Below are 27,793 nucleotides of genomic sequence, written 5' to 3' on the forward strand. Positions count from 1 at the left end.
TTTTCGGTAAGTAATTTAATCTCTGTGCCTGTTTTACTATACAGTGAGAATACTACCTACCTCATAGGGTTGTTGCAATAAGTTTTAATACTGGTGAAGTTAGGGCCATTAGAGCCTTTTCAAGAGCTGTTGAGAGTGGGAGGAAAAACAAGTAAATATCCAGGGAGCTAAGAAACACTGGCATATTTGGTCATATGTGATACATTCATTGGTATTACACAACATATTGATAGACCACCTTAGGTGCCCACACAGGATATCTAGCACTAAATTAAGTGCGCTTTATTTATCCCAGCCCAACTAGGTAACAAGTACTATTGGCCAGCAGTCCCAGAGAACCACCAGTTCTCGGGATGTGGGAGCTTGGTCACAACTTTCACGACTTTTTCAGTGCTTAAAGCAAGGTTTTCTTTTTTTTTTTTTTTTTCCAGACAGAATCTCACTCTGTGGCCCGGCCTGGAGTGCAGTGGTGCGATCCCAGATCACTGCAACCTCTGCCTCCCAGGTTCAAGTGATTCTTCTGCCTCAGCCTGTAGCTGGGACTACAGGCGTGTGCCACCACACCTGGCTAATTTTTGTATTTTTATTTTTTTGAGACAGTCTCACTCTGTCGCCCAGGCTGGAGTGCAGTAGCATGATCTTGGCTCACTGCAACCTCTGCCTCCTGGGTTCAAAAGATCCTCCTGCTTCAGCCTGAGTAGCTGAGATTGTAGATGCCCACCACTATGCCCAGATCATTTTTTTTTTTGTATTTTTAGTAGAGATGGGGTTTCACCATAACGGCCAGGCTGGTCTTGAACTCCTGACCTCAAGTGATCTGCCTGCCTCGGCCTTCCAAAATGCTGGGATTACAGGTGTGAGCCACCGCACCCAGCCTTAAAGCAAGCTTCTTAATTCTCAAAAAAGGTATCTTGAGAGTTATCTAGTCCAATCCCTTCACTAACAGTTGAAGAAGCACCCTGGTCAACACTGGTTGATGGTAGGCAAAGGGCTTAAGTCCAGGTTTCATGATCACATTCTACTCCACGGTACTACAGCTCTCCTGCATAAACCAATCTTGCACCCCTTAACCGGTTATGATTTCCACAAGTCAATAAACATACATATGGATACACTGCCAACTGCAAGCCCCTACTCCAGACTCAGGCAGGAGTGTGGATCCTTCCAAGAGGCTTCCATTTTTCTTCCATAGGGAGCTGAGCTGTTGGGTTAACACACAACCAAAGCCTTGCTCTCACCTATTTAGGAAATGCAATCCCCCGTGACAGAATGTGTATGTAGAAGTCCTCATCAACCAGGATTCACGGGAGACGTCATGAAACTGTACCCTTCCATGACTGGAGAACTGCACACATGGGACATCATCACACAGGCACTTGTTCATCACACACACACTCTGCTATTAATCAGTTTATAAATACTATTCTTGGACATTTCCCCAAATGCCTTTTCCGCATGCTCGCTCACATCAGTAGCTCCACTGCCTCTGATCCTTTTACATGAATTTATTTCTATACAATGTTCTAAAAACACCCCTTGGTTTGTACATAAGGTTTTTTCTTTTTTTTTTCTTCATTTTTAGATTGCTTTATAACAACTGGTTTTCCTGATTTTTTTTTAAAATTTCCTTTTCTCTGAAATCTGCCATGATTTAAAAAAAAAAAAAAAAAAGACAAAAAAAAAATGCTGTGGCTGGTGGACAGGGGTGGAGGGAGGGAAAAAAAGGACAAAAATAAACAAAACATCAAATATGAAAATTCTCAGAGATAATGCATTTATAAACACAGAAATGGTTACAACAAAGATGGCCGTGATGAGTGGGTATAATATATTTATATATATATATTTATATATAAATCCGTGTCCGGCATCTGACCGTGGCACCTAGGGAGCTAAGTCCAGTCCTTGTGTTTGCCTTGAACTCTCCCTTCTCCGCAACACCCCTGTTTTGGAGTTTCACAGATAACACAAAGCCTCCCACAGCTCCTTGGGGGGTGGGTTGGGGAGACTGAGAGTATAGGGTCTGTGTAGGCAGAGAAGGAGAGAGGCTCCAAGGAAATCCCTAAAACCATAACCCACACTTCTAAGCCACCTGTGACCAACTTGGGAATTTCTGGCCCCTTGGGGACCACATCTCAGCCCTTGCCCCCTTCAAATAAAAGGAGGTCTGTCCCCTACCCCAAATCTTCTACCAGCAGTCAACAGGAAGTGAAGTGAGACGATGCAGGGGAAGAAATGGCTCTCAGGGACTGAGGCAACTGAGAAACCTCTGTTCTTTTGCAGGCAAGAATAGAACAAGAGGCTGGTTGCATTTGGGGCTCCCTTTTCTCTGTTATCGGGGAGGGCCAGCCTCTAGTCTTCTATCAACCCAAACTTTGAGGATGAGGAGGGTAAGGATAGGGTAAGTGACCACACTGGACAAGCTTCTATGAGGTCATAGCAAATCCTTCCCTTGAGCACCAACCCCCAATTTTAAAAGCTTTGCTTGGGAGGGGAGGCTGCTGGATGACACCATCAGCTCAGTATTCCTTTGCAATCAGGAGGGCTGATGTTCCTTTTGAAGAGTTCAGAAAAAGGATGGTATCCTGTGAAGGAAAGCTGTGTCTGAGGCCCAAGGAGATGGAGCCAAGGCCTGTGAAGAGGACTTTTCCCACCAAGAGGAGTTGGAGAAAGAAGAAACCAGGACTACTTCTTCCTCTTCCCAGTGGGTGGCAGCACGGATCTCTAAGAGCTGGCCAGGTGCTCCACCTGGATGGTGCTGGTGGTGACAGTGAGGCAGATGTCCTTATGATGCTCCGCCGTCTTATAGGGGGTCAGGTCAAAGGAACACTGGGGTGGAGGGTTGGGGTTGCTGTCCCCACCACCCCCACCCTGGGGAGCTGCCCCAGGAGACTGGAAGTGTGGTGGTGGCTGTTGCTGCTGCTGCTGCTGCTGCTGCTGTGATGCCTGGGAGGCCTGGGCCTGGGCCTGGGCCTGGGCCTGAGCCTGAGCCTGAGCCTGGGCTTGCGCTTGAGCTTGAGCCTGGGCCTGCGCCTGGGCCTGGGCCACTGCTGCCGCCGCCGCTGCTGCCTGCACTTGTTGCTGAAGATCAGGAGGGTTGTGTTTGCGCATATGTTTCATAAGGTATGTTTCCTGAGGGAGATGGTAAAAAGAAGTTGAGGGATGAAGAAGAAGGAAAAGAGATTACTTGTAACTAGCACCCTAGGCTCTGATTCTGCTAGAGTTAAGGTTTATACTGGTTTTCTGGAGCCAAGACTGAGCAAAACTCAAGTAAGACTTTCAGTGGCTCACTACTGAGAAAAAAAAGAGAGGGGAACCTTTAGAAGTCAGTGAACATTCAACTGGCAAAGGAATGAGCTGCTATTTTTTTCGAAGATCCCTGAATGAAACAACCTTACAACCTTTCCTGGAGTCTCATAGAAAATATCTAACTGGGCCAGGTGTGGTGGCTCATGCCTGTAATCCCAGCACTTTGGGAGGCCAAGGCAGGTGGATCACTTGAGGTCAGGAGTTTGAGACCAGCCTGGGCAACATGGTGAAACCCCGTCTCTACTAAAAATACAAAAATTTACTGGGCGAGGGGACATGCACCTGTAATCCCAGCTACTCAGGAGGCTGAGGCAGGAGAATCGCTTGAACCCAGGAGGTGGAGGCTGCAGTGAGCCGAGATCACACCACTGCACTCCAGCCTGAGTGACAAGGCGAGACTCTGTCTCAAAAAAAAAAAAAAAAAAGAAGAAAATACCTAACTGAAATCTTGCTCCCCTCAAAATTTCAAGTGGCTTTATTTTGCCTTATGTTTAAGTAAAATGAAGAATTACAGTTTATCAATCTCTATAGGATTAGGGGATCAGGCATCCCCTAAATTCCTCGGCTATGGGTCTAATTAATTTCTGAACATTTACTTGTTCTGCTAAGTTGGAGCTAGGGAGGCAGGGTATTCGCTGCAACAGATCTCTACCCAGAAAATGGGATGAAGTGGACTGTACTCTTAGAGGACTATCAGGAAGGAAAGAGAAGAAATGGAGCACTCACTGATGTGTATGCCCGACTGCAGATAGTGCAGGTGTACACCTTGGCATGCTTCACTGTGTGCGTAGACAGGTGCACCTCTAGTGAGGCTGCATCCGTGTACGCCCGATGACAGTTGTGGCACTTGAAGGGTTTATCTTTGTTGTGTTGCCGTCTGTGGGACTGAGAAAATTGGGAGAAACCAGAATGAATACATTGTCCTCTTCCCTCCTGCCCCCTTGACCTTGATGGAAAGCAAAAAGGTAGGTGTCAGGCCTCCCAGCTTCTCTCTCCATCTGAAGAAAGTAGAAATTGTTTCAAATGAAACTTGAGAAGCTACAGGCTAAGGGTGGAAGCATACCTCATGTAGCACATACCAGGATCCCAAGACAGCTTATGCCCGTCTCACCAGTCCAGTAGTTCTTAAAGTGAGGCACGGGGATCTTTAGGGAACACTAAGATCTTCGCAGGGGGCCCACAGGATCAAAACTCTTTTTTCTTTTTTTTTAGATGGAGTCTCACTTTGTCGTTCAGGCTGGAGTGCAGTGGTGCAATCTTGGTTCACTGCAACCTCTGCTTCCTGGGTTCAAGCGATTCTCCTGCCTCACCCTGCAAGTAGCTGGGACTACAGGCACATGCCACCATGCCCGGCTAATTTTTTTTTTTGTATTTTTAGTAGAGACGAAGTTTCACCGTGTTGGCCAGGCTGGTCTCGAACTCCTGAGCTCAGGTGATCCGCCCGCCTCGGCCTCCCAAAGTGTTGAGATTGCAGGTGTGAGCCACTGCGCCCAGCCAAATCTTTTCAAAATAATAAGACAATGTTTGCCTTTGTCTCTCTTGAACCCGAGAAGTGGAAGCTGCAGTGAGCTGAGATCGTATCATTGCACTCCAGTCTAGGTGACAGAGCGAGCCTGTCTCAAACACACACACACACACACACACAAAATGAAAAACCTAACTGAAATCTTGCTTCCCTCAAAATTTCAAGTGGCTTCACTTTGCCATATGTTTTACATGTAACCTTTACAGAGGTTACATGATGTGTGACAACACAATAGGCCAGATGCAGCAGATATGAGAATCTACTCATCTTCTAGCTTAAGACATTAAAGATCCCTGTGCCAGGTGTGATGACTCATGCCTGCAATCCCAGCATTTTGGGGAGGCTGAGGCGGGAGGATGGCCTCTGTCCAGGAGTTCGAGACCAACCTAGGCAAGACAGCAAGACCCCCATCTCTACAAAAATTAAAAAACCAGCCAGGTGTGGTGGTGCATGCCTATAATCCCAGCTACTTGGGAGGCTGAGGTGAAAGGATCACTTGAGACCGGGAGGCTGAGGCTGCAGTGGGCCGTGATCACACCACTGCACTCAGCCTGGGTGACAGAGCAAGGTCCTGTCCCCAAAATTAAAAATAGACACCTGCAAAAACGTATAATCATGCCATTCTTCTCACTCAGTTGTTTTTGGAGGGTCTTGGAATATGTTATTCATGTTAACACACAATGGGTTTTTGTTCTTTCTAAACAAATTACCATTATAAATATTTTTCAGGTTTTTCAGTTTTACAGCCTCTATGTAGATAGCTATTATCCACATAAACAAAAACTCTTTGGGTCCCTTGATAATTTTTGAGTGTAAAAGAGTCCTGAAAACATTTGAGAACCACTATACTATTCAAATGGCCCCAAGTCTCAGACTCAAGGTCTGTGTGGAGGGTGGAACATTTACCTGCAGATTGGAGAGTTGTGTGAAGGCTTTCTCACAGCCTGGGTGTGCACATTTGTATGGTCTATCACCAGTGTGGATTCTGCACAGGATGAGAAGAAAGGGAAAGAATGTCAGCAAGACCACTTAGGAACTGGCTCAACAAGTTTTCTCCAGGTCAATCCTGCTCTCCTAAGGAGGCACATCAGATGGGCCTCCAAGAGGCACCAGCTTTCCTCTCTGATGTGGATCAGGTACTAACGCTTTGCTTCTGGTCAATGCCTGCATCACTCAGCTCAAGCTGAGGCTCCTCTCTGCTGGGGGAGGAGAGACTGAGGACTTGGCACCCAAGGGACAGGCAGCCCACAATTTGGCATACAACTCAGCTCCTACAGTAACTGTCCTAATGAACATTCAAGAACATAAGAAAAACACAATGGCAAGGAAAAAGAAAAGCCCAACGCGTCTTCCTTGGTCCCACCTTATAGCCAGAAACAGTCCCCTCAGCCTTGAGCATCACTTCCAGAGAATGTTATGGTATCAAAGAAAAGCAGAGTTACACTGATTGTGGAGAGTAGTAGTGATATGAATGGAAACTCATTAAAACTTCTAAGTGCTTTTTGCAGTCCAGCCCCCTAATGGCAGGAAATGCCTAGTTTAGTACCAATGTGACCTCTTTCCCCAACACCACAGGGCCCTCTGCTAAGATGAGCCAAGGACTTAAGGGTGCAGTGACACCTGCTCCTCATCAGCAACTTCAGAACCATCTCCATGACCAGGTGCTTTTCTGGACCTCTGGTATAAAATCTCAAAAACGTCACAGGACACGTCTCTTCTTTGTGAAGAATGCCTGATTCCTCCCCTCCTCTTCTCAAAGCAAGATGCCTGATCACTTTGAGATCATCACATCCACAAGAAGCCGGGTGAGACGGTCTATGGCCTGTAAGTCTGGACTCCAACTTGAGATAGCACCGAAGGAGATCATCACCTCTTCTAGTTGGCAGGTTCACTTCTTCCTAGTCACTCCAGATTCACGGGATAAACACTGGGCGGGCATCTTTACGAAGCATGAGGTTTTTCATTTTCTGTTTGCTGATTCTCTCTGAACACTTAGTACATGTTTTCTTTTGTTCTCTACTCTTGGCATCCCTCGGAGCCTTGCTTGTTGCTATGGGTGTCACCAGGCTGGTGCCCAGCTAATGTCTGATTTTATCTTCTGTTCATAATTGGTGCCCTAAGGGCTAGAGGTACGGTCTTCTCCACTCAAATGACTCTGTTTTGGCATCAAGGGGCAAATCTTGCAAGACGGGTACATGAGTATTTTCAGGGAGGAAAATAAGAGAAAAGTTGTTTCCACTCCAGGTACGTGTCTGTCTCCCATGGACCAGTGAATATCATACAGTCACTGCAGCTCCCCGATGTAGCTCTTGCCCCAGAGAGGCTCTCTCTGTGTCCACTTGAATCTCCAGTGGTGTTTGGTCTTCCTTCTCCCAGATGCCAGCCAGGTCTCTCCTCCAGCCAGGTCTCTCCCCCGCCCCCCGCATGCGGGTTGTTGTGTGTGTCCGGGGCGGGGGTGGGGAGGGCATGCCAGCGGGGCGGGGTCAGTAGCCCGCCACTCTCCCTTACCGTGTGTGCTGCTGGAGGTGGGAGAGCTGGCGGAAGGCCTTCTGGCAGTAGGAACAGTTGTAGGGCTTGGCCCCCGAGTGGATACGGAGGTGCTGGGCCAGGTAGGAGGTGTTGGCGAAGGTCTTGGAGCAGTGCGGGCACTTGTGGGGCTTGATGGTCTCCGTGTGCATCTTGGAGTGGATCCTGCCGGAGAGGAGAGGAGGGAAGGGGGGAGGAGGAAGCAGTTCGACACCAGGGGCTCAGCTCTCTGCTGGGTGAAATGATGTTGCTTGACGGATGAGAGCACCCCCTTCCTCCCTCCTCCCAAAAGCACTCCAGCCTGGATAGGCAAATGAAGAGGACACCCAGATCTAGGTTGTTGCTGATCGTAAGTCGGTGGCTAGAATGGCAGTGAGATGATGAAGAGCTGCAACCCATGGCTCCTGGTAACCTTAAAGTAGTCAATCTCATCAACCCTCCGCTTTTTCCTAAGGTTAACACACTCACCACAGATACCCTGCTTCCAAATAGTAATTTGAACAAAGACCAATACCGCCTGTTCCCCATGGACCTGAAGTTGAATGCACACCTTGGCTCTGAACTGAAGCATATAGTAAAAGCAGGCCTGCTCTGCAGAAGATTTCCAAACACAGACACAGAGAGAAACCACAAAAATTGTTCCAGACTTTGGAATTGGAGACCACAATTTTCAAGGCCCCCCAAAGAGCTAGGATATATAATTTCCACAGACAGTAATAGGAGGTTGAGGCTACCAATGGGCAAAGGTGAAAGGGAAAAAAAAAATACATGTGGAGGAGTAGGTGCAGGTAACATGGCCTTAGGGTTCACGGCCAGGTGGTGGGGTAAACCAAGAGCAGCCTTACCGGGTGTGCTGCTGAAGGTGGGAGAGCTGGCGGAAGGATTTCTCACAGAAGTTACAACTGTAGGGCTTAGCCCCTGAGTGTATACGGATGTGCTGGGCCAGGTAGGAGCTGTTGGCGAAGGTCTTGGAGCAATGTGGGCACTTGTGGGGCTTGGTCTCGGTGTGTGACTTGGAGTGGATCTGCATCTCCGACTTGGAGTAGAATGTCAGTGAGCACATCCGGCACCTGAGCCAAGTGAGGGCAATGGTTAGAACCCTTCCCATCAAGAAGGTGTGGCTGAACCCTCCCCTCTACGTCCAAGAGAAGCCCACCTATCTGAGCTCTCTCCTACTCCAACCTGAGAGTAGGGCTCTATGTATTCATCTTCATGGCCTAAGCGTCTAACATGGTGCCCAGCACATTATAAATATTCAATGAATGTTTGCTGAATGACTGGACTGCCTCGATGTGCAAAAATGTATTTCAACCAGATAAAAGAGAGTAACAGTATGAACTCCGGGCAGAAGCAAATTTTTTTTTTTTTTTTTTTTGAGACGGAGTCTCGCTGTGTCGCGTAGGCTGGAGTGCAGTGGCCGGATCTCAGCTCACTGCAAGCTCTGCCTCCAGGATTTACGTCATTCTCCTGCCTCAGCCTCCCGAGTAGCTGGGACTACAGGCGCCCGCCACCTCGCCCAGCGAGTTTTTTTGTACTTTTTAGTAGAGACGGGGTTTCACTGTGTTCGCCAGGATGGTCTCGATCTCCTGACCTCGTGATCCGCACGTCTCGGCCTCCCAAAGTGCTGGGATTACAGGCTTGAGCCACCGCGCCCGGCCTAGATGCAAATTTCAATGGGCCAGGAATATCAGTTAACTTGTTTTCCTTCTGCCTACAGCTTGATTTCAAACATTTAAGAATTCCTTTCTCTAATGTTCCTGTGTATGAAGTACATGCCTCTGTATTCCTCAAGACCCCTAGATGATAATGAGGAACAACTAACTAGATCCTCTCTTGCCTCCACAGATAATTTTCTTCCCTCAGATTGTCCCCTACTTCCTTTTTGGCAGTGATTTCTAGAGGGATGGGGGTGAGGAAGTATCAGAATTATTTGGAGGGGCTTTTTCAAACCATGTATGTCTGCTCTCCATCCTCTTATCTGATGTTCCATCCATCATCTACCCACCCCTTGCCCATAGCCCCTTGACAATCAAGTGAAAACCACTTTTGCAATGACCAAGGTAGCTGCTAGGGGAAGGTGCCATCCCTCAAGCATTTGGGAGAAAAATGTTTACAGAACACCTATCTTCGAAGCTAAACCTTTCCTCTTCCCTAGCACATGCAGCCAGTGTCAGCACTCTGGGTTGACATCAGCAGCACCCGATCATACTTTCACTCATCCCACGTTGGCAATCCTTTCCACTCTGGTATTGTCCACCAAATATCAAATAAGGAGGCCTCTGAGCAAGTTAAGCCACGACTATCCAAACTTTACTGAGGAAAAGCCATCTTTCATTTTCGTAAGCAATTCACCAGTGTAAAATGGGAGCTAGTAGAAAAGGCAGGCCGGGCGCGGTGGCTCACGCCTGTAATCCCAGCACTTTGGGAGGCCGAGGTGGGCGGATCACAAGGTCAGGAGATCGAGACCACGGTGAAACCTCGTCTCTACTAAAAATACAAAAAATTAGCCGGGCGCGGTTGTGGGCACCTGTAGTCCCAGCTACTCGGGAGGCTGAGGCAGGAGAATGGCGGGAACCCGGGAGGCGGAGCTTGCAGTGAGCTGAGATCCGGCCACTGCACTCCAGCCTGGGCGACAGAGCGAGACTCCGTCTCAAAAAAAAAAAAAAAAAAGAAAAGGCAATGGCAATTAGCACAAGTCCCTCTTCTTTGGGTTCTCCCTAACTTATCTTCTTAAGAGAGGCTTCAGGTGGTGTGGGGTGATGATTTCTGCACTTTTTTCACCTCAGGAGAATTTTTTAGTTACCAGATTATTGATCCCTGGCAGTTGTCTGAGATGCCCAATCATTGCAGGAGACGAGGAGGCTCTGTTTATAGTGAGCATAACCCAAAGGACACAAGCAGTGGGAATCGGGATGCCTGGCTTCTACTCGGGGTTCAGTTACAAACTTGCTCATTAATACACCTCAATTTTCCGGTGTGTAAAATGGAGAACTAAACTTTTGCCCCCAGAAGGGCCAGCAAACACCTAGGACAGTCAAAGGTAAGCCAAGTATTCTCCAGTAATAAAACTGCATTCATCTTAAGCCTTAGTGCTGACGGACGAGCTCATGCTAGTAAATATTTCACTAAGACTGAGGTTAGAAGCTGGACACATTGTCACTTGAAGGGCAACTGTACTAAAGTTGCAAACTAATTTCCTTTGATGCTACAATTTCTCAGACAGGTAAAACATATTTATTTTAACCCAAATAAAATCTCATCAATTTGTGTGTGAGGGTGTTCAATAAACAATTCTGCCCTTAACATTAAGGTTAATTTTAAAAAATAATAATAATAACCCACTTAATCAAAGTTCCCAATAAGAGAACTTACAAAACTTAAATTCATTTATAATGTGCTGGCAAGGGAATGAGCAATCTCAGAATACACTAGGTATAATAATGATGATGAGCACAATGATAATAGTTGCCATTTGTTGTTAGGCCTGACAGTGCCAGGCACTAGGTTAGGCACTTCAGACACACAGTTTCTACTTCTCACAACCTGGCAAGTCTTACCCATGTTTTACAGAAAGGAACACAAAGACTCAGTAATTTGCCAAAGGGCAGTTATTCACTACAAAGCCATGATGCCAGCCTACTTTAAGATTCCTAACACCAGAGGTATTCAAGCAGAGATTGGAATCATCTGCCAGGAAGGGACTGACCAAGGAGATCATTAAAATATTTCCAAGTTGAAAATCCTATGACGTCAAATAAGAGCGTCCTCTAATGCAAGGTGCTGGGTGGTTGGAAAGAAATTTAATTTCGGAGAGTTGTGGCAGTCAGCAGAGGATAGAAAAGCCAGCATCCATATCACTGGGTGCATTCCTCCAGGGGCACCATTCACATCCAGCACAATGAGAACGGGGCCCCTCGGAAGCATACAATGCAATGGCCTTATTATAATGATTACAATGGCCACTGAATTATCACCCATGCTTCCTAAAATGCTCAAAACAATTTCAGATATTCTGACTTTGCCTCAAAACATTTCTACAAGGTAGATGAAGGCATGGTTGATCTTCCCATTTTATATATGGGAATGAAGAGTGGGAGATATGTTGACTTGCCCAGAGTAACAGAACCCAATTCCCCCAATACCCAGTCAAATGCTACTGACCACTGAAATGTATATGGCTGACCCACACATGCATCAAAATAGAAATTCATTGTGATTAAAAAGATTTCTTTTGCCAGGCACAGTGGCTCACGCCTGTAATCCCAGTACTTTGGGAGGCCGAGGCAGGCAGATCACCTGAGGTCAGGAGTCTGAGACCAGCCTGGCCAACATGGTGAAACCCTGTTTCTACTAAAAATACAAAAGAATTAGCTGGGCATGGTGGCGACCCTGTAGTCCCAGCTACTTGGGAGGCTGAGGCACAAGAATCACTTGAACCCGGGTGGTGGAAGTTAGAGTGAGTTGAGATTGTGCCACGGCACTCTAGCCTGGGCGACAGAGTGAGACTCCGTCTCAAAAAAAAAAAAAAAATTCTTTGGAACGTCAAGAGTTCTGAGTTTCTGAAGAAATTCTGTTTACCTAGGATACAGTAAGTCTCCCTTCAATTTCAGAGTTCTTTGTAGTCACCTGGGTGGAGGGTCATTCAGGAATTTCAAAAATACTGAATGTGTGGAAAGTCCTATGAGGCTTTCTTCCAACTGTATATTCACATTTCTTTTAATGTACGCAGTTTGGAAAGTCCAGAGATAGCTTTAATGTGGGTCCCAGTGGAGAAAGGGCAGAAGGAGAGGACCCTGGATCCATTAGAAGGGCTCTCTCTATAGGATGTTAAAGGATCCTTCCACTACTTCTACAAATTGTATATAGATGTATCTCCATGTCACAATGGCCTCACTTTAAACAAACACATAAGAATCCAGATTTCTATATGATAACTTAAAAGGGATTTTAATTTTATGAACTGATATATAAAAGAATGCCTTTAAATGAATCAAACTTGTCAGGTACCTTTATAATATGATATGATGGAAACATTTTCCAGGAACACTTTTATTGTATAAAGTGGGGTACACCTGTAATAATAAAGCTGCAATGAACTTTTGGATTATGAGCTGGAATTCTGCAGTGCTCAATTCTGCATAGCAACACTCCTCTCATTTTCACTTATAAAGAGCGATTTAAACACTCTGTAGGCTACTCTCCACAGTAGAACTATACAACACAAATAAAAATAAATGCTAAGTAACTATTTCTTAACTTTCTTTTGAAGTTCCCAACATTTCAAATCTTATCTGATATATACTCCCAACAAATGGGAGGCATAAACAGAATTATCCCCATTTTACAGATGAGGAAACTGAGGCCCAGAGAGGGGAAAAGGACTTGCCCAGGGTCACACAGCAAATTCGTGGTGGAGCCGGGAACTGAATCCATGAGCCCAAGGCTCTGTCCATTTCCTGTGCCGCAGTTCCCTTCGCTCCTAAAATGGGAACAACATTGCCCATCTGGGTACACTAAGGAACTAAGGACAGACCCAGACTCCCAGCCATGCACATCTGCCCGTCTATATCAAAGCTGTGACAGTAGTTATCCCACTCTATACAGTGCTACCAAACTCCCCAAACCCACTAGGGCATGTGACAGTTCTCAAAGGGATTAAAAGATATTCAACTTTCAAAGGGCAAGGAGTTTACTTACGTAATTATTTTTATATAGTATCACATGCAAATATGCATATAATGCTTTTTGATAAAGGCAAACTTAGAGGAAGTGGAGAATCAAAATGACTTTCATAAATCAGAAAGCGAGCAAAGTCATTCTATAAGTATACACTCCAAAGGGGGAGGCATCCTATTCCTCCTGCCTTCTTATGAAAGCCCCTCCCATCATCCCAACCATGCAGGGTGAGGCAGGCTCAGTGTTCAAATATGACCCAGGAACTGGTGAATGGCACATAGGTTAGGTGCTTACCAGAAAAGATTCTTAGAAAAATAGGAATGAAATATGTAGAAAGCAAAAAGGAGCTACAGACAAGAGTCTCAAACCCAGCATAAAGCCGCATTACAAGAGAGAGATTCTACTTTGTTACTAAAAAATAAGTCAGTGTTAACGACCCCCAAAACAAGGGTTAAAAAAAGGAAAGGGTGAAATGGGTCTCTGCATCCTAACAGGATGCTAGCAGCTCTGCCTCCTATCCTATGACGGGACACCTGACATGCAAGTGGCTCAGAGCTGGGAAGCTGTCAGAGTGTAGCACCTGACTGGGGCAGAACACAATGAGGGTACAGGGAGAATCACCAAGCTAGGCATCCTTGCCTCATCCTGCCCCTGGCTCTGAGTCTTACCTGTAGGTCTTGCCGTCTTTCTGATGGTCATCATCATCCTCAGGGGAGAGGACATAAGGGTCATTCATCTCAGGCAGCCCTGATTCCAGCATCCGCTTCTTCTTCCGGCCCCGGGGCGGCTTAGGAGCCACACTGCCACCTCCACCACCACCTCCACCTCCTTCCTCGGTTAGGGTCGATGCTACCTTCTTGGAGAGGTCAGGGACAACCTGCAGGGCTTGTGAGCCAGGGGGAAGAGCTGAGACAATCATGGGAGCCGAAATGGGGAAGGTCTGAGCTGATGATGCTGTGGTCACAAGAGAGCCTGAGGGGGACGTGATTACCAAACCCGGACCTAGGATTGGGAGAAAAAGGAGATGGCGTCATGTTGTTCAGTTCTGATCCTAACCCTATTTCATTTCCCCCACATCATTGTCTAATTAACCCCTCACCCCCCGCCAACCCAACCCAGAGTACATAGGAAACCCCAAACCCTGTAGAAAAATAATGGTCTCCTAACCCTTGTCCCCACCCCCCTGGTAACAGTGAGATTTACCCCTTGATTGACTCCCTTCTCTTCTCCACCTCTGAGAACAGGAGACTCCTTGATTCAGAGAAGGAAAGAATGTCACCTCCTCAAAGGCAGGGACCGCATCTTCTACTTCTTTGTATCCCCCACAATGCCTAGCACATTGCTAGGCACACAGTAGGCACTTAATAAAAATGTGATTGAGTAATCAAACACATATCCCACTCCCCATGTCCGTGGAGCCCCCCAGCCTGGGGTACTGATCATGGAGGATCAACACCTCAGATTGGAGAATAGCAGAGTTGCTCACCAGCAGTCATCAGTCCTGTAGACGGCACAGGGACCACCGTGATATTCTGGGTAACGGATGCTTGGCTGTGTGGGGTCAGCTGGTCTGACTTGGACTCTGTGTCCATACTGATGCCCGAGGGCAGGGACACTGAGGCAGGCACTGTCAGCAAGGTGGGGTAGTGAGGTGGAGCCAGACCACAGCCCTTCTCTGGCAACAGCTGATCCTTCATCTTGTTGATGAACATTGTGTTCTCAATCTAAGAGAAAAGGAAGGGGAAGGGAGCACCCTCTTCAGACTGAGCTTGATTCTGCTTGCTGGTGAGCACATTTCAGTGTCCGTCCGCCTTAGGGATCAAGGATGAGTACTTCATACCTTTGGCCTTCTAGAGAGAAGCCAAGGCAGAAACACTAGATAATGCTCAGCGGTGGGGGACGAAGGAAAACAGCACGTGGTGGACCTTCAGTCTCCACAGTAACAGAACTTGCTACTGAGAGTTGGGGAGAGCAAGAAAGCAACACCACTTACCTGACCTGAGACTGTGGGGATAGAAGGCCAGAAGTATGGGTTAGAATTGAAGTGAGATTCTTCCATTCTACCTGAAGAAAAAATGAGAGAACACATCACATTCCGGAATTACTCTGAAAAAGCTAAGCAATGGAGAAGGGGAACTGAAAGGTTCCTGGTCTCCTCTGGCACCTGATCACATGGTTGGGGACTGGCAGTCAAAACCTTAGTGTCTAGCACATTAGTCCCTTGGTCAGAGCCACTTGTCACTGTATCCCCATCCAACAGAGGCTATCCTACTTAATGACTGTGAAAGAACTTATACGTATCGCATTTACTCACACAATGTTATTCATGCCCCCTGAAGAAAAACTGGTATTACTCTCCTTTGCCGGCAAAAAGAAACTGAGGTCATGAGAGGGGAGATGATGTACCTAAGGTCACAGAAAACAAATCACTGACTGACTTGAAAACGGCCAGGTACTAGTACCTATCATTATTCCTTTCTCTTATTCTTCAAAACTATACTCCTTAAAATAAAAATTTTATGTTTTATTTTTCCTGTTTTTGAGACAGGGTCTTACTGTCACCTAGGCTACGCTGTAGGGGCACAATCATAGCTCACTCCAGCCTCAATCTCCCGGGCTCAGCCTCCTAGGGAGCTGGGACTACAGGCCGTGTAACGCTATGCCGGACTAATTTCTTTTCTTTCTTTTTTTTTTTTTAAAGTAGTGACAGGGTTTTTCCATGTTGCCCAGGCTGGTCTTGAACTCCTAGGCTCAAGGGATCAGCCCACCTTGGCCTCCCAAAGTGCTGGGATTACCGGAATGAACCACTGTGCCCAGCCAATAAAAATTTCAAGAGTTCCGGCCAGGCGCGGTGGCTCACGCCTGTAATCCCAGTACTCTGGGAGGCTGAGGCAAGCAGATCATGAGGTCAGAAGATTGAGACCATCCTGGCTGACACAGTAAAACCCCGTCTCTACTAAAAATACAAAAAATTAGCCAGGCGTGGTGGTGGGCGCCTGTAGTCCCAGCTACTCAGGAGGCTGAGGCAGGAGAATAGTGTGAACCCGGGAGGCAGAGCTTGCAGTGAGCCGAGATCGCACCACTGCACTCCAGCCTGGGTGACTGAGTAAGACTCCGTCTCAAAAAAAAAAGAAAACATTTTTCAAGAGTTCCAACCAATACGTCTACAGTTCTATGTGGTCTGAAAAGGTTCTAGGCCAGAACATAAAATGACTAAGAAAATTAAAAGATGAAGACTGGGTGTAGTGGCTCACACCTGTAATCCCAGCACTCCGGAAGGCTGAGGTAGGTGGATCATTTGATGTCAGGAGTTTGAGACCAGGTTGACCAACCTGGTGAAACCCCATTTCTACTAAAAATAAAAAATTAGCTGGGTGTGGTGGTGCATGCCTGTGATCCCAGTTATTTGGGGAGGCTGAGGCAGGAGAATCGCTTGAACTGGGAGGCGGAGGTTTCAGTGAGCTGAGATCGTGCCACTGCACTCCAGCCTGGGGAACAAGAGCGAAACCCCATTTAAAAAAAAAAAAATCAGAATCAAAGCATATTTTGAGTACCACCTACTATCAAGATCACACCCCACCAATCCCACTAAGGTCTAAGAACATCCATGGTGCGACACTGGGTACCACACATGCAGTGCTGAGCAGTGAGAATCAAAGAATTACTAGTTTTAAAAGTGTTCTGGCACTAGCAGTATCCCAGGTTTCCAAAGCGTTTCAGAATAGGCATAATAGAGGGCCTGTTTTGTAAATATAGTGTATATTTTGGTCAAAACTCACCAAACTACACAGTTAAAAGCTTTGTGTTTTATTGTATGTAAATTATATATGCATAAAATATAAAACATATAAATCTCACTAATATTCTTCAGTTTACTAACCTCAATTCCTAATGTGAAATTGAAGTTCTAGGAGTGAATTGGGTTAAATATTTTAACAAAAACACATTTCAAAAATTAATTTTGTGTTTTGTGTTTTTATATTTAAATTTGACTATACTTGAATAGACATTCTATTGGCTTTGTATTTTTTTCACCCTTCACTATTCTCAAGTCAAAATATTTTTAGTAACACTCACTACACCATATAGCAAGAGTGCTAGACTCCTGCTTTATATTTCTCAAAAACTATGCTTCCGGCCGGGCGCAGTGACTAACGCCTGTAATCCTAGCATTTTGGGAGGCCAAGGCGGGCTGATTCCCCTGAGGTCAGGAGTTCAAGACCAGCCTGGCCAACATGGTGAAACCCCATCTCTACTAAAAGTACAAAAAATTAGCCAGGCATGGTGGCGGGTGCCTGTAATCCCAGCTACTCGGGAGGCTAAGGCAAGAGAATTGCTTGAACCCAGGAGGCAGAGGTTGCAGTGAGCCAAGACTACGCCACTGCCTGGGCAACAAGAGTGAAACACCATCTCAAAAAAAAAAAAAAGGAAAAGAAACCTTTGTGAGAAATAAACAGCAAGAAAAGTAACCCCTCAGAATCATGCCAACAAGCAACAGATAGGTACAGAACACAGGCATCCCACCACCCAGTTTCACAGTCTGATCACTTCACCTACCAAGGTTTAACTGGCAGTATGTTGGTCAAGAGTAGCTTCCCAAAATCCTGAACCAGCAAAGACAGAGCCCCACAAAAAGCAAAGAAGAGAGTGTGAGACTGATGAAATGGAGAAATGAGGAACAACAACAAAAAAAAAACAGTATTACCAGGCTGCTACTCTGAGCAAAGCACAACTAAGGTGCAGGTGGGGAAGACCCGTGACAGGCAAGTTAGACCCACTGAGGATACACTGGAGGCAGACACTAGAGATACTGAGAGCTAAAAGGAAGGCTGGCACAGAAACTCAGTTTTAAATACTAAGGAAACAGGGAAGGATCTTCAACAAAGGCGCTGAAACTGAAAATCACTCTAACATAACTCTGTTCCTTATTCTTTTATAGAAAACATCACTTTTTTTGTTCTATTAAACAACACCCTCAATTTTCATAAAATCTATAAAGGAAAAAACTGAATTTCAGCCTTTTTAAAAAGTAGCAAGGGTGTAATGTACCAAATCTGTGACTACAACAGTTTCACATAAATAGGCTCACTATTAATAAGGACCAAAGATCAAGTATACATCAATTCTGTTTTCTGAGTTATAAAACACAATAAAATTAATCAGTCTCTGATACAGGTACTAACTTGGCCCTTCCAGCCATAGCTTTATAAAGGGGTCTTATAGCTGGGTGTGGTGGCTCATGCTTGTAATCCCAACACTTTGGGAGGCCTAGGCAGGAGGATCACTTGAGGTCTGGAGTTTGAGACCAGCGTGAGCAATATATTTGAGACCGTGTCTCTAAAAAAAAATTGAAAAAAAAAAAAAAAAGTGGATGTGGTTGTGTATACCCATAATCCTAGGTATTTAGAAGGCTGAGGTGGGAAAACTGCTTGAGCCCAGGAGTTCAAGACTGCAGTGAGCTATGAACACACTACCGTACTCCAACCTGGGTAACAGAGCAACACCCCATCTCTTAAAAAACATGCAAGCTGGCTGGGCACGGTGGCTCAAGCCTGTAATCCCAGCACTTTGGGAGGCCGAGACATGCGGATCACAAGGTCAGGAGATCGAGACCATCCAGGCTAACACGGTGAAACCCCGTCTCTACTAAAAAATACAAAAAACTAGTCGGGCGTGGTGGCGATCGCCTGTAGTCTCAGCTACTCGGGAGGCTGAGGCAAGAGAATGGCGTAAACCCGGGAGGCGGAGCTTGCAGTGAGCTGAGATCTGGCCACTGCACTCCAGCCTGGGCAACAGAGTGAGACTCTGTCTCAAAAAAAAAAAAAAAAAAAAAAAACATGCAAGTTGCGGTGGCTCACATCTGTAATCCCAGCACTTTGGGAGGCTGAGGTGGACAGATTGCTTGAGTCCACCCGCATGGGCAACATGGTGAAACCCTATCTCTACAAAAAATACAAACATTAGCCAGGCATGGTGGCGGGTGCATGTAATCCCAGCTACTTGGGAGGCTAAGGCAGGAGAATCATTTAAGCCCGAGAAGCAGAGGCTGCAGTCAGCAGAGATTGAGCCACTGCACTCCAGCCTGGGAAACAGAGAGAAACCCTGTCTCAAAAACAAACAAACAAACAACAAAACAAAGCAAAGATGGGGGTCTCAGGTTATCTTCAGCCAACAGAATCAAGATAACAATCGGATCACAGTTTAAGAGAATCCAATCTTGCCAAACTTTTTGGAAAGCAGCAATCACATCTTTTACATCTGTATCTTATAAACATCCCCAACATATGACTTTATCACCCAAGACACAATTACATATTTAATGAATTGAACAACAGTAGACTACATACATATAGATTTTGCAGACAATGCTAGGGGTTCAAGTCTTATCCACAATCCATGTCTAACCTTCTAGTGGAGGGAAATGAAACAGACCAGAACTAAGAGTGGTGATAAATGGTGGGAATGAAGTAGAGAATTAGGATGGAGAGAATGGGTGCGGTGGCTCATGCCTGTAATTCCAGCACTTTGGGAGGTCGAGGCGGGTGGATCACTTGAGGTCAGGACTTTGAGACCAGCCTGGCCAACATGATGAAACCCCATCTCTACTAAAAATACAAAAATTAGCCAGGCATGGTGGCACACGTCTGTAATCCCAGCTACTCAGGAGGCTGAGGCAGGAGACTTGCTTGAACCTGGGAGGTGGAGGCTGCAGCAAGCTGAGATCTCACCACTGCACTGTAGCCTGGGCAACAGAGCAAGACTCTGTCTCAAAAAAAAAAAAAAAAAAAAAAAAAAAAGATCAAAAATAATAATTAAGAGAGAGAGTAAAAGAAACAAAGGGCCAATGTATAATTTTCCCCAGAGAATCAAGGAAGTTGGCTGGGTGTGGTGGCTCGTGCCTGTAATACTAACACTTCGGGAGGGCAGGGTAGGTAGGTCACCTGAGCTCAGGAGTTCAAGACTAGCCTGGCCAACATGGCAAAACCCCATCTCTAATAAAAATACAAAAATTAGCAAGGTGTGGTGGCAGGCACCTCTAGTCCCAGCTACTTGGGAGGCTGAGGCAGGAGAATCACCTGAGTGCAGTAAGTTGCGATTGCACCACCACAGTCCAGCCTGGGTGACAGATCAAGAACCTGTCTCAAAGGGAAAAAAAAAAAAGAACCAAGGAAGTAAATGCACTACGGATGTGAAAACATAGGAAGGAGGAGGCTCAGCACGGTTACTTATGCCTGTAATCCCAGCACTTCGGGAGGCCAAGGCGGGTGGATCACGAGGTCAGGAGTTCAAGACCAGTCTGGCCAATATGGTGAAACCTTGTCTCTACTGAAAGTACAAATATCAGCCAGGCATGGTGGCAGACGCCTGTAGTCCCAGCTACTCAAGAGGCTGAGACGGGAGAATAGCTTGAACCTGGGAGGTGGAGGTTGCAATGAGCCAAGATCGCACCACTGCACTCCAGCCTGGGCAACAGAACAAGACTCTGTCTCAAAAAAAAAAAAAAAAGTGGTGGACAGTATCACCACTATCATTATCATTAAAACTTATTAAGCACTCTATTGTGCTCCAAGGCAGCCGCTTCTTTTTTTTTGTGAGACGGAGTCTCTTCGTCGCCCAGCCTGGAGTGCAGGGTATCGATCTCAGCTCACTGCAAGCTCCGGCCTGGGTTTACATTTTCATTCTTTCCCTGCCTCAGCCTCCCGAAAGTAGCTGGGACTTTACAGGGCACTCAGCTGACCTCTACCAAGCGGTTTTGTATTTTTAGTAGAGATCGGGTTTCCACCGTGGTGCTAGCCAGGATGTCTCGGGATCTCCTGACTCGCGGATCCCACTGCCTCGCCTCCCAAAGTGCTGGGATTACAGGCTTGAGCCAATCGCTACCGGCTCTTTTTTTTGAGACGGAGTCTCGCTTGTCACCAGCTGAGTGCAGTGGCTGATCTCAGCTCACTGCAAGCTCCTGGTTCACGCTTATTCTTCTGCCTCTAGCCTCCCGAGTAGTTAGGACTATAGGCCTCCCCACCCCACCGCCAGTTTTGCATTTTTTTTAGTAGAGACGTGGGTTTCACTGCAGCTAGCCAGATGGTCTCGATCTCCTGACCTCGTGATCCGCCTGTCTTGGCCTCCCAAAGTGCTGGGATTACAGGCGTGAGCCACCGCGCCCGGCCTCAAGGCAGCGTTCTAAGCACTTTACAACTATTACATCATTTAGTCCCTGCAACAATGAGGTAGGTACTGTAATTCCCATTTGAAATGAGGAAACTGGAGGCACAGAGTCCAACAGTAAATAGCAAAGCAGGAATGTGAATCCAGGCACCAAAGAGCAAGTTAAGGAAAGGGGTTCTACAAGGAACCAAAACCATACAACTGTAGTACACACTTTCTGATGTTATGGCTTGATTCAGGAAATAAAATTTAGAATATTTCCAGGAATGAACTATGTATTTTCCAGCTAGTTCTCAAAAAATGTTTTCAAAATTGAAGTTTCTGATAACAGCAAAATGACATGCGGTTCAAGGTCATATTCCCTATTCTGTGAAACCTGCCTTAGCTACCAAGATAACTTATTTTAAGATGACAGAGCCTGAATGAAGAGGCCAGACGTCACAAAGGGAAATAAATAAAAAGCCCCTCCACTTCCTTGGATACCTAGTTGATTGCTCTGCTTTGGTTCTTAAGAGAACCACAGTTGGTCCAAGGACAAGACAAGACACTACATATGCGTTACGGGCTTCTGAGAAATAGGTCAGTCCAAAAGGGGGACCACAGAGAGTACTGCTCATCCAACTAGAAGCCACCTTTACCAGCAAAATGACACCTGAGAAATGCCATGCCACTGTGCCACTGATGAGGCTGACTTAATCATCTGTGTACTCCTGAAATGAGATCAATGGAGAGCTAAGAATCAAAACTATTGCCAGAATACAAGGTAAATGGCGCCCACTAGAGTTGTGTAACAGGGCGCTCTGGTGCCAGACCTGCTTACTGTCTGTTTTACCACTTTATCTTTTGTGGAGGAAATTTCTCCAATCCATCCCAACATCCAAGCAGGCACATATCAACATTCTTATCACCCAAAGAAGCCCCCTGATGTTACACAGAAAACTCATGTCTACACAGTGCCAGTTTTCATGATTATGCCAATATATTTAAAGAAAGCACTTTGGGAGGCCAAAGTAGGAGGATCACTTGAGCCCAGGAATTCAAGAACAGTCTGGGCAAAATAGGGAGACCTTGTATCTACAAAAAATCAAACGTCTCTACAAAAAATTTAAAAAGCAGCTGGGCATGGTGGCTCACGCCTGTAATCCCAGCTACTTGGGAGGCTGAGGCAGGAGGATAGCTTGAGCCCAGGAGGTCGAGGCTGCAGTGAGCCATTATCACGCATTGCACTCCCGTCTGGCCAACAGAGTGAGACCCTGTCTCAAAAAAAAAGAAGAAAAAAAGAAAAAGAGAATAAAAAGAAAAAACAAAAGAGAAGGAAAGATATAACTGGTAGAAAGAAAAATGCTGGCAGGTTGAAAATCTGGGTTCTCATATCAACTTTACTATTGCACCAAGCCTCAACTGTTCTGTTAATAAGAAGGGACATTTACTGCTGGGCGAGGTGGCTCATGCCTGTAATCCTAGCACTTTGGGAGGCCAAGGCGGGTGGATTGCCTGAGCTTAGGAGTTCAAGACCAGCCTGGGCAACACGGTGAAATCCTGTCTCTACTAAAATACAAAAAATTAGCCGGGCGTGGTGGCGTGCGCCTGTAATCCCAGCTACTCAGGAGGCTGAGACAGGAAAATCGCCTGAACCTGGGAGGAGGAGGGGTTGTAGTGAGCAGAGATCACACCATTGCACTGCAGCCTGGGCGACAGAGCGAGACTCAGTCTCAAAAAAAAAAAAAAAAAAAGGCCGAGCTTGGTGGCTCATGCCTGTAATCCCAGCACCCCAGCACTCTGGGAGGTTGAGGTAGGCAGATCACGAGGTCAGGAGATCGAGACCATCCTGGCTAACACTGTGAAACCTCGTCTCTACTAAAAATATAAAAAATTAGCCAGGTGAAGTGGTGGGCGCCTGTAGTCCCAGCTACTCGGGAGGCTGAGGCAGAAGAATGGCGTGAACCTGGGAGGTAGAGTTTGCAGTGAGCCGAGATTGCGCCACTGTACTCCAGCCTGGGTGACAGAGCGAGACTCCGTCTCAAAAAAAAAAAAGAAGGGAGGTTTACTATAAGTTGGAGGATAATTTTCTCTTCAGAGACACAAGAACTGCATATTCCTTCTCCAATCTCAAAAGAAATCTCAGAAACCTTCAGGAGATACAGAAGACAGACATTATCAAGTATTAATAACAGTCATGAAACACAGCAGGACTTGAACTCTCAGACCAGAGCTTTGTCTGTCTGACCACATCCTTCCATAATGCTACCAACCAGCCAGGGATAAAGATGACACGGCTTCCAGCAGGTGTTTTTGGCAGATAGGGAAAAGACCACCATCTCTTTCCCAGAACCCACTAATTGTTTTTTACTGTTGTTTTTTCAAATAAAGCATGACTTCCTTTTCCCAAGAAAATAGCATTCCCTTAACACAACCAACTCTTAGAAAATCATGAAATACATTCATCAACTTCAGTAGCTAGAGCATGGCCTTGGGAATCAAGATTTGTGAATTCATTTTTTTTTTTTTTTTTGAGACGGAGTTTCACTTTGTTGCCCAGGCTGGAGTGCGCAGTGGCACAATCTCAGCTCACTGCAACCTCCACCTCCTAGGTTCAAGCAATTCTCCTGCCTCAGTCTCCCGAGTAGCTGGGATTACAGGCACTTGCCAACACACCTGGCTAATTTTTGTATTTCTAGTAGAGATGGGATTTTGCCATGTTGGCCAGGCTGGTCTCGAACTCCTGACGTCAGGTGATTCAGTCTCCTCAGCCTCCCAAAGTGCTGGGATTACAGGCATAAGCCACTGTGACCGGCCAAGACTTGTGAATTCGAATTCTAGGTCCTATATCAGTGGATGACTCTTAACTATTTAAGTGGAAGAATTAACCATTTCACGAGGTTTCTATTAGGATGGAGAATGGAAGAGGATGAGGCCTTTATAAGTAAGTTTGTAAGGCATATGGTGATGGGATAAAGGCAGCACAAAAAAGAAAGAATTAAATACCCCAAGTGCTTCTGAAAGGAAGAGTTACAGAAATACTTTCACAAGATGAGGACTATTAGCGCCAATTAGTGAAAATTATATGAGGACTACATAATTACAAAGGATCTACCCAAAAGTAACAAATCTATAGCCTCCAGTTTAGTAATCATCTACAAGTAACATCAACAAGATGGAAAAAAAAGAACTTGAATTCAACTACAGAAAGAACTTAGACACTATTGAGAAACCATTCCAAAACCATACAACTGCAAAAAGTTACCTTAGTTCAAGACTTGAAATGAAGAAACACAGAGAAAGTTTTTTTTTTTTTTTCTTTTTTCCTCAATAAGGAAACAAAATCTCTTTCTCTCAGGTTCTAAAGACATTCAAGAAGGGCCATCCCAGTAAGATGTGTGAGGCTTTCCTGCTACTATCCATAAACTCTTCCAAGTACAAGTAACTCAGAACAAATGCACCCCAATGTTACTGGGAAACACCATCACACCATGCACAGACTAAACAGGGCTGCTACCACCACACAGCTGGCAACCTGGGCCAACAGCTTCTACCCTAGGCACCACTGGACCACTATACCCTGCATTCCGTGGGAGGAACAGCACTGCGGTTCTCCTTGCCCTGTCTGTTCCACTATAAATGATGGATCTGGGGAATGTGAGGTCACAATAAATAAGACTGGAGAAGAGATATGTACCCAATATTTAATCAACAACTTGGCTCAGAAACCCACAGGGCATTTTATCAATCAACCTGGAACTGGTTTTTAAAAGATACCTCTGGGATCATAAGCTCCGAACTCAAACTCTTTAGGTTGACTCACTGCCATTTTCAGGCCACCCAAAACTCTTCCAGACCTACTTCTGGAGTCTACTCCATACAGTTTTATCCACTTCACTCCAAACTACCCATGAAGCAGTTTGTTTTCTTGTTTTGTTTTGTTTTTCCCTGAAAATTTCATCTTGCCACACCAAACTCAAATAATCCTGTGTCACAGATTCTAATCACTCCACAGACCCACTTCTAACACTCCACTGGAGTATTGGTGATAGGAGCTCCATTCTAAACTCTGCCCTGCTTGTTCCAGATACAGGAAAGCAATTCCATAAGGACTATATTGGCACTTAGGGTCTTTGTGTCCCAAAGCAGAATAAAAATCTCTCCTTTGGACACAAGGGAACATTATTCAGTGGCTTCACCTGAGCATTTCACATTTCATTCCTGATGAGCATTAGAGGGAATGGAAAGTGATATGGTACAGTACCAACTTTTTACACAAAAACTTCCTGGGGACCCTCAAGAGATAATAGAAGCTGATTTTTCTCCCACAACAAACCTCAGCATTACAATTGCTATTACTTTAAGTATTCCATCACATTGTGAAACACACACACGCCCCATTTGGTTGTGATCCCTTCTCCCCCAAAACCAGAAAAGCCATTAACCCAAAAATTATCTTACCCTCTCTCTCTCTTCCTCCTGCCGTCTTATTCCTTCTCCTTTCCAGGGCTCCTGAACTTTCTGTAAACAAATTGTCTAGGTTACAGGGGCCAGGCAGGGTGCAGCCAACACAGAACTGTGGAGAACCTCAGGAATTATTTGTCAGCAGTCAGTCTGGAAGGCAGGCAGACCCCCCAACCAGCAATCCAAAGATGGGTGGATATAATAACAGGAGTGTAGTGCAACCCTCTATGTGGATACGAGGGAAATAAATCCAATTCCCAGAAACTAAGACGAACTCTTATCACCAGCGTGTGGATTCCACTCCTAGGCTCAGAGACTGGTCCTCGTTCGTTCCCAGGCCACAGGTAACCAGGGGTCAGAGAACAGAAGAGATGGAGGAGGAGGAGGGTCTCTGCCCCAGAGGAGTGGCTTCAGAAGGCAAAGCTGAGGGCTGGGGGATGCACAAGCCCTTGTGTCAGGCACAGTGCCAGTTCAGGCCCAGTCACTTCCTCTAGCCTTCCCCCCACTTCTTCGAGGACTTCGCCCCCTGCCTACCCAAGGCCTTGTGCCAAAAAGTACCTCCCACAGCCTGCACCGTGGTCTATCTACTGGAGACCCCAGCTGTCCCCCCAAAACCTTCGCTCCCCTGAGACAGTTCCTGGGAGCCTTCTCCTGATGTCGTCCCCTACCCCTTTCTCAAAGACCCTTCCTTGGGACGTCCCTCCTTCCCCTCCAGGGAGCTGAACTCTGCCACCCACCAGACAGGCACCCGCCCCCTAAACCCCCCCATTCCTCCCCATCGCCCGCTCCTCCACAACCACTTCCGGTTCCGGGACGGACACCACACACACACACACACACACACACACACACACACACACACACACAGAGTCACATCGTGGACCCCCCCTTCCCCGCCCGCCCAGGGAAAAGGGGAGGGGGAGGAGCAGGGAGCTTGGCGCGCGCCGGCTGCAGCGGCGCGAGACTCACCCGGCGGCGACGGCTGCGGCGGCGCCAGAGCCTGAGCCAGAGCGCGGGAGGGGCGGCGTTTGCTGGGAAAGGAGGGAGCCGAGTTGGGTGGGAGGACCAGGAGGGGGCGAGGGAGGGGAGAAAGCGCGAGGCGCAGAGCGCGGGCACGCACTTCTGGCGCGAGACAGACCCACACACTCACACGCAGGGAACGCGCGCGAGACACCCGCAGGGCGGGGGCGCGAGGCAGTGGGTGGCCCCCCGCCCCGCCGCCCTCCCCTTGCACTCACCCGGAAGTGGTGCTGCAGCTCGTGCTCCCGCGAACCCCAATTCCTCCACGCCCCCCTCCCTCCCTCCCCCCAACAGGCTCAGAGAAGAGCTCTGCGGAGAGAAGGCGGGAGCGCCGGAAACGAAAAGGGGGGAGGGAGGGAAATAGCAATGTAGGGGGGGCGCTAATGGAGAAAGAGGGGCGTGCAAAAGCCGAGTCACTTCCGGGAGTGGCTGGAACACATCCGGCGCCGCTAGTCTGCGAGATATTCAGGGCAGAAGTTACGGTAACTCGGGGCGGAAGTAGCTTCTGCCCCGCGACCGGGTAGAGGGGATGTGACGCTATAGCGGAAGTGAAGGCGGGTTCCGCTAAGGGCAAAAGCTGAAACCGGAGGATTGCGGCCCTCGGCTTCCGGAAGGGACTTCTGGGGAAGTTGGGGGCCGAGGGTGGGGGGGTGGAAACGCGACAGGTTCATCAATTATCCATCAAGGTAGGAGAGGAGGTGTGGGTTCTTCAGATGCTAGGACTCCGTTTCTCTTCCCTCTGGGTGGAATAAGCTGATGTAGGAAATTACCATTATTTTTTCTGATACCCCCAAGAATGTCTCCATGCTTTGAATATGCGGGAAAGGACTAGGACATGTCTATATTTTTCTGAGGTCCCTACTTAGGTCCAGTTAGAACCTCTCCCAGCCATCAAAATCTCCCTCTCTGACACTCCCTTACTCTCTTTACTTTGGTCTTTTCTTGTTGCCCATACCCACATCTCTATCCCCTTACCCTCTTTTACTTTTAAATATAGCACTCATTATTGCCTGATTGTTTGCTGTCCACCTCTCCCCACTAAAATATCGGCTATAGGACAGCAAGGACCGAATTGTTCGTTGCTGTATCCTCACATCGTGGCAGTTAAGTGGTCTGTAAACTCTTGTTGTA

General features: G+C 46.7%; 1 protein-coding gene across 22 annotated transcripts; it reads right to left on the minus strand.

Moving 5' to 3' along the window:
- On the minus strand, positions 1-27,084 carry ZNF384 (zinc finger protein 384). Of its 22 annotated transcripts, none has more exons than XM_017945609.3 (13): positions 26,881-27,014; positions 25,640-25,699; positions 15,351-15,442; positions 15,030-15,100; positions 14,523-14,760; positions 14,240-14,287; positions 13,705-14,038; positions 12,747-12,839; positions 8,206-8,430; positions 7,343-7,525; positions 5,741-5,819; positions 4,036-4,194; positions 1,491-3,132 (listed from the first exon to the last, which is right to left on the minus strand). In XM_017945609.3, the coding sequence occupies exons 4-13, from the start codon at positions 15,093-15,095 to the stop codon at positions 2,725-2,727; spliced, it is 1,833 nt and encodes a 610-aa protein (XP_017801098.1). In that variant the 5' UTR covers positions 15,096-15,100; positions 15,351-15,442; positions 25,640-25,699; positions 26,881-27,014; the 3' UTR covers positions 1,491-2,724. The 22 variants fall into 22 exon arrangements, with proteins under 22 accessions (XP_021777654.1, XP_017801098.1, XP_009178326.1 ...); XM_009180062.2 differs by lacking the exon at positions 15,351-15,442 and adding an exon at positions 26,612-26,673; XM_009180059.2 differs by lacking the exon at positions 15,351-15,442 and adding an exon at positions 26,612-26,673 and having other exon boundaries at positions 25,640-26,072.
- Positions 27,085-27,793: the final 709 nt, after the last annotated feature.

Source organism: Papio anubis, chromosome 9 (genome assembly GCF_008728515.1).
Source record: "Papio anubis isolate 15944 chromosome 9, Panubis1.0, whole genome shotgun sequence".
Classification (NCBI taxonomy): domain Eukaryota; kingdom Metazoa; phylum Chordata; class Mammalia; order Primates; family Cercopithecidae; genus Papio; species Papio anubis.

Bases quoted from the DNA above. Each gene is read 5' to 3' on its own strand.
- ZNF384 (XM_009180063.2), bottom strand. From the start codon at position 15,095: ATGGAAGAATCTCACTTCAATTCTAACCCATACTTCTGGCCTTCTATC. The intron at 14,288-14,522 runs GTGAGCAACTCT...CTCTGAATCAAG, and splicing joins TACAGGACTGATGACTGCTG to GAGTCTCCTGTTCTCAGAGG. The intron at 8,431-12,746 runs GCAAGTCCTTTT...CACTTGGCTCAG, and splicing joins AATTTGCTGTGTGACCCTGG to GTGCCGGATGTGCTCACTGA.